This window comes from Rattus norvegicus, chromosome X (genome assembly GCF_021556685.1).
Source record: "Rattus norvegicus strain SHRSP/BbbUtx chromosome X, alternate assembly SHRSP_T2T, whole genome shotgun sequence".
Taxonomy (NCBI): Eukaryota; Metazoa; Chordata; class Mammalia; order Rodentia; family Muridae; genus Rattus; species Rattus norvegicus.
The window spans coordinates 161193374-161200593 of NC_141554.1; the positions used below are offsets into that span (position 1 = coordinate 161193374).

At 43.7% G+C, this 7220-nt stretch overlaps 1 protein-coding gene across 1 annotated transcript; it reads right to left on the minus strand.

Moving 5' to 3' along the window:
* Positions 1 to 3000: 3000 nt before the first annotated feature.
* Positions 3001 to 3939, minus strand: Or7r1 (olfactory receptor family 7 subfamily R member 1). The gene has a single exon (NM_001000264.1). It carries the CDS (start codon positions 3937 to 3939, stop codon positions 3001 to 3003), a length of 939 nt encoding a protein of 312 aa, NP_001000264.1.
* Positions 3940 to 7220: the final 3281 nt, after the last annotated feature.

A 7220-nucleotide genomic window follows, 5' to 3' on the forward strand; every position in this document is an offset into this window, starting at 1 on the left:
GAGGTTTGGTCCATTTATCATCAAGGTGGGAGCATGGCAGCATCCAGGCAGGATGGTGCAGGAGGAGCTGAGAGTTCTACATCTTCATCTGAAGGCTGCCAGGAACAGACTGAGCATCCCCAGGCAGCTAGGAGGAGGTCTCCAAGCCCACCCCTACAGTGACACACCTCCTCCAACAAGGCCACACCTCCTAATAGTGCCACTCCCTGGGACAAGCATATGCAAACCATGACAGAGGTACATTTTCTCCTAGTGTATTTTCTTTCGGGGAATAAATAGACGCCACATACTCCTTGAAGAGAATAGCTGCTTGGCCTTCTTGTACTATTCCGTGTCTGTATCCATCTACATGTGTCTATCACCCTCTCTATTTTATAAAATTGACACAAGCTATGGTGTGCTATGCTCATATCCGCCATATCCCATGTGGTCTGCATATTAGAAGGGGACTAATATATTTACGTTTCAGTGCGAAACTTCCGGTCACCCTGAATGGCCCTTACTTGTAGGAAACCTTTGCCAGTCTATCAACGGACTTACTGTGAAGGCTCCTACTCCATGACATTCTATGCTCTGAATTTATACTGCTCTCAGATGTAAACAAGACCCAGAAGGGAACCATCTGGGGAGGTATACTAGATCTTTGTCTTCATCAGAAATCTCTAATGTCTCAGTATACACTACCAAACTATTACACAATTATCTTTGTTTGCTGAAGTCTACACACAGCCTCAGTAAACAAAACAACTAAATGATGACCTGCTGCAAAATGCTGTGACTTTGGCTGGGATGGGGATGATTGTTTTCCCTACAAAGCTACCCTGTTCATTGTCATTTTCCTTCCAGATATACTCTTTCTCTGACTCTTTGGCGCTTCTGAGGGCAGACTCATCATTTAGGCATTACGACAGAGGTAGCAGGAGGAATAAACTGAAAAGGTTGAGCAAGAATGTAGATAGATGGTATGCACAGACTCTCTGTTCCATGTCTTATTTAGAAATGCACCCTCAGTTCAAATTTTTGAATACAAAACTTAATCGCCGGTCCCCAGCTCCGAAAAAAAAAAGAACCAAAAAAAAAAATTAATCGCTGATTGAATACAGAGTCCAGAGAGAGGTGTCCATGGTCATGTTTATTTGTTCCATGAAGGGTCCGTCAAGGGACAAAGCTCTGTCATACTTGACATAAGTGAGAGTTAGTGATTTCTTGGGATGAATGAACAAATAGGAAGTAACTATTGTATTAAAATGGATTGTTTCAGTGTCTAATAGCCCAGGCTTATTTGTCAGCTCCTTGAGAAGAGGGACCTTGTCTTCAGCTTTTCTATTTCCAGCATTGAATCCAGTGCCTAGAAATCTGAGAGCTCGTTCATTCAAATTATGTCTCTTTCCGAGCGTATGGCAGAGGAACTTATGCCATCTATAACATGGCATGCAGTCTGTGGGGTAGAAATGGAATCAACAAATACTTTTTCATAATCAGTACACCTAAGCTTTGTCTCTGAACTATGAGCACAGAATAGGTGACGTCTCAATCAATCGCATAGGTTATTTAAAAGTTTTAGAGGCAGGAGGGATAGCTTAGTTAATAAAGTACATGAGTGCAAGGACCTTTAAGATTGCAAACATATTGATATGTGCTTGTAGCCCCAGAACTGGTGAGATACAGACAGGTGGATCACTAGGGCTTATTGGACATCCAGCCTAGCTGACTTGGTGAGCTCAACGTCAGTGAGACCTTTTCTCAAAAAAAGAAAAAAAAAAGATGATAAAATAAAAAATAGACAGCACATGAGGAAAATGGCATGATGATACCAAGGTTATTGTCTGACCTCTACATGCACGTAAATGCATGTAGTCACCCCCACCCCGCATGCATGCACCTTCACATGCACATATGCACACAAACACATCTTTACACAAACAAACACACACGAAGGCAACACACACACACACACACACACACACACACACACACACACGAGTTTATAATCAGTTAGCATCTGAAGACATCCCTGTTCCAAAGGTCATAGGATTTCACAGTTCAGCCAAATAACCATTTCCATTTCTTAGGTACCTGGTATGTCTAGGTGCTAGGATAATAGAAATTAATCATAGCTTTCACCTTCAAGGGGCCCTCAGTATGGTAATGGAGACATACAAACAATTATAGCTCTAAAAATTCGTAAGCATGTGTGGTCACAGAGAAGGGACCCTTCCTTCATGTGCTAGGTCAGGTGTGGGCAGCCTGAATGGCTTTAAAATCAGGTTGGCCCTTTACCAAGATGTGAGCAGTGGAGTATCATTTAGCCCAGAGTGAAAGAAAAGAAATCCAATACTGAGGTGCCCTAGGTGGGTGGGGGGAAGTTGAGGGTAGATCTTATTGTGGGCAGATTGCGGATCCTCAATACTGCCATTGGTAATATTAGTGCTGCCGCTTTTAATCGTTTCTCAAGCAATGTCTATACCATCGTTTGGTGGCACAGGAATTCAACTCCCACGCTGCTTATTTATTCCCAATTCTTCACTTGGCCTAGTTTTGATCCGGAAGTTTCTTACATTTATATAAGAAGTTTCTTATATTTATATTCTCCTTGTTATTCAGCCAGAGAGGCTTTACTTGGGTCATCCTATCAACTCGTTTATCAGTGTTAATATCTCTGGTAGTGTTCCCGGTGGTGGATGAAATTGTCCATTGTGGGGAGCAGAAAAGCATCTAAAAATGCAAAGGAGTCTAGTGACTCTCCAAGCCATAGAAAATTCTGAAACACCTAAAAGCAAAACAAAAAAGCTACAAGAAATTCTAAGATTCTTTTCATCTTTCCAAATACAGAAAAGTGAATGGTAAATTCCACGTGAACCAAGAACCACGGAGATGTCTCAGAAGAAGGCATGGGCATACAGAGCGTTCAGGGAGATGACTGAATTGTTGGGAAAGGGCCTGGTTAGTGTTGCTGGGTCATGCCTTCCCTTTCAACTTGTATTGGGCTGGGCTGCTACCTTACCGGTTGCGGTTCACCAGGAGTCTTCTGAGGGCACCTTTGACTTCTTTGTTCCTCAAGCTATAGATCATAGGATAGAGCATTGGGGTTATATTAGTATAGATTAAGGACACAATTTTGTCCTGTTCTGGTGCGTAGCAGGACTTGGGACGAATGTAGATGAATATTGCACAGCCATAGTGCATAACAGAGACCAGCAGGTGGCCCGCACAGGTGGAGAAAGCTTTGCTCCTGCCTTCTGCGGAATGGATTCTAAGGATGGCAGTAATAATGAATCCGTAGGAAAACAGGATCAGCAAGAAGGGAATCAACAGGATCAGCGTGCACACAAGGAAGACTGCGATTTCATTGGCCTGTGTATCAGAGCAGGCTAAGAACAGGACGGCAGGAATGTCACAAAAGAAATGGTTGATGACATGGGACTGACAGAAGGGCAGGAGGAATATCAGTGTGGTAAGAGTAAGTGAAAGTGTGAAACCACTGATGCATGCCAGAGCCAACATCTGCAGACAGAGTGCCCGGGTGATGATGAGTGTGTAACGCAGGGGGTTACAGATGGCCACAAAACGGTCGTATGCCATCGCAGCGAGGAGGAAACATTCTGCTCCACCCAGAGCAATGAAAAGGTGCATTTGCAGAGCGCATCCCAGGAAGGACATCCGTTGTTTTTTGGACAGGAAGTTGGCCAGCATGTTAGGCACGATAACTAATATGTAGCAAATCTCAATGGCAGATAGGTTCCGAAGGAAGAAATACATAGGTGTCTGGAGGCAGGTGTCAATCAGGGTGATGAGCACAATAGTTGCATGGCCCGCTAGGGTGACGAGATGCATAATTAGAAAGAGTCCAAAAAAGAGGATCTGTAGTTCAGCCAGGTCCCCGAAGCCTAAAATAATGAATCCAGAGCTTAAGGTGTGGTTTTTCTTCAACAGTTCCATCTTTTGTTCTCCTTTGTAGAACTATAACACTGGAAAGGAGATTTTTCTAGCAATTGTCTCATCCTTGAGAAATACTAGAGCTCTTTTGATAGATGAGAATTTTAGTCCGACCTTCCAGGCACATTCCTTGCTCTCACTCTACTAGCTTTTAAAACTCTAACCTTTCTTGGTATAGGATGAAAGACTGCTGGTATTAGAGTACTTTAATTCATCTGCTGAGCTGTGAAGATCAACTGGCACACCCAGCCTCTAAGCACAAAGTTGTTCTTTTTGACCTCAACGCAATGCTTCTAACAGAGATGCTGTAGTAAATTTTGAAGAGTTGGCCGAGGTAGGAGCAGAAGCTGAGCTGGATGTATTAAGTAAGATTAAAATGGAGACTAGGCCTGGAAGGTCACTGCTTGGAACCCTGTAGGAAGTAAAGCGTAGTGAGTTAACCTTAGATACCTTTGAATTTTTGTATCAGTCATACTGTTATCTCTTTATTACCACCTCCAGCTCCCCAGGATCTCAGCAGTCAGTGGGTTGTGAACAGGGCGCCAGAGAGGAAGGCCACATAACTTGCAGTAGCTGCTCTCTTTCCCATGCCTTACCTACTTGTGGATACCCCAACTCTGCGTCACCCTCTTCCAGATGTCTCATCCAACCTCTTGGTTGAATTAGTTCCCTCCTTATGCTCCCACATCCCTCCAGGCTTCCGTAACCACGTTGTCCATCACTGACTTCTACAATTCTTTGACTATCCTTCCGTCCACATCACCCATCTATGGGCTCCAGAATGGCAAGAACGGTGTCCTATTCTTCTCCTCAAACAATGGCTGGTACACATCAGGAGCCTGTTCACCCTGTGAGTTTCTGAATACATGCCAATCTCTCATGTGCGCATGTTCCATAGTTGGCACCAGGTCTGGCCTTGAGAAGAACGGGGCAAAAGGCTGGACTAGGTCACATAGTAGGAGCAGGAACTATATAGGACAGAACTGGAACAGACTCGGGGGCAGTGAGTTGTTGAATGAACAACATCTTGTCTGATATGTTTCCTGAACTTCAGAGAAATTTACTTTCTCCTTGCATTGATCCAAAATAGAAACAAAAAGCTTTATTGTTAGTCTCTGATTTCTTCCTATGCCCCCTTCCATCACAGGAACGAGAAAAGGGGGAGATTTTCAAGGAGTCGAGGTGTTCAGAAAATCACAAATCAACAAGAGGTAACTCAGAGATTAAGAGCACTGGTTGTTTTTACAGAGAACCCAGGTTTCATTCTCAGCACCTGCATGGCAAGTCATAACCATCCATAACTCCAGTTCCACGGGATATAGCACTGTTTTCTGGCCGCAGTGGATACCGGGCATGTGTATAGTACGTGCATACACATGCAGACAAAATCCCCATACATATAAAACAAAATCGATTAATCTTAAATTTTTTTTTTCTTTTTTTCGGAGCTGGGGACCGAACCCAGGGCCTTGCGGTTGCTAGGCAAGCGCTCTACCACTGAGCCAAATCCCCAACCCCAATCTTAAAATTTTTAAGCGGTAAAAAGTTTGTGAGAGTCGAATTGTTACTTAAAGATGTCATTTGGGGGAATGTGACTTTTCTGGGCCCAAAGTAACATTGGTGAAATAAGAAAGCCGATTATGATTACAGCTTTGTTCGACATGGATAGTTGTCATAATTGTGGTTTCACAACCACTTATACTCCACGTTGACAAGTATTTTGGCATGTATTTACCTAACAGGTGCATGAGATGGAGCAACATGCCAAGTTTTTACTCCAAAATAGGGTATTGCGGTTTTCTCCTCTGAGTGACCTACTCCTTGAGCCTGCTCCTGTCACCGGCCCTGCTCAAACTTCTGTATCCTAATGGAGCCCATCCTGGCTTCCCTCTTCAGTCGTCACTTCTGCCTATAGTTACAAAAGCCCCGGTGAAGAAACTGGCGGAGGCCAAGGCGAACAGCCCGTTTCCCCAACAGGAACCCAAAATATCTGGAGCTTAACCCCCTTCGATGACTCAGCCCACCCTCTCACCTTCCCCACAGCCTCTTCATTAACCTTCGACAACTCTGTGAATAAGATTGTGCTTCTGAGTGTCTGTTGTGTTTTTTGGATGCATACCCTTGGCCTTGGCTTTCCACCCTTATTCTTTTCTACTCCTTACTCTCATGTCAGTGTATATAGATATGGGACTCTGACCTTCATTGGGCCCAAACCTTGAAAATAATAAAACCAAAAAATTCTAAAAATAGGAATTTCACGTGACTTAAAAGTAACAAGTCACCTCATATTAAAATTTCCTCTCTTTTTCTCCCCCTCTCCTACTCTCTAAGAAGGATCATTCTTGGTGAGAGATATTCTGTTCTGTTTTGTTTTGTGCATACGAATACCTGTTTCTCACTTCACGAGGGCATGCATTTCTAACCTGAGTACTTGGGAAGCTTGAGGAGGATGATCAGGAGTTCAAAGCCAGCGTGAGCTATATAGTGTTTTCTAGGCTAGATTGGGATACATGAGATGTCTGTCTACACACATACACACAAAGACACACACACGCACAAATACACAGAACGTCCTGACAGATATGTACACTGCCATACGTATGTGCTCACATGTATATATATATAAAATAGTAGATGATATCATGATATAGAAACCGACCGATAATATTGTAATAATACGACCACTAATAATACGTCTGAGAGGTTTTTCGTTAGTACATGTTAGTTTCTCCCTTTTTCTAGTTTGATCCCCTGTAGAGAAGAGGCCTAGATTACCTGGGAGAGCGAGATCTGCGTTTGATCTGAGGAGCAGCCTTGTTGGATATCTTCCTGTTACCATCGGTTACTGGGAAGCCTGAAAAGAACAAAGAGCCGGGGCTCAGAGGGTACTGGAGGAAACACATGGCTCTGATCTGGAAGCATGGCTTCCCAGAGTCCAGACAGTAGCTCTCTAGGCTATTAGTCCAGAACACAGAGAGCAGTGCTCAGAAGTACAGCTGCTGTCTCTAGAATGTATCATCGTAGCAAGAGCAAGTCTTTACAATGGCTGCCCTGGTTTGTATCTTGCTTTAAGTAGCAGTGAAGGCAGAACTCAGAAAGTCCTAGGAGAGGTCAGAAAGAAGGCTGTACTGGGATCCATTCACCAAGGGGACTGCTTTCCCCAGGTCACACAGCTAGCTGAGGCCAAGCTCAAACCTCAGTGGTCATTATTTCATTTACAAACCTCAGATACACTACAGCTATTGGCATGTCGTTTATAAGTCAGACCTGCTGAAACTGCAGCC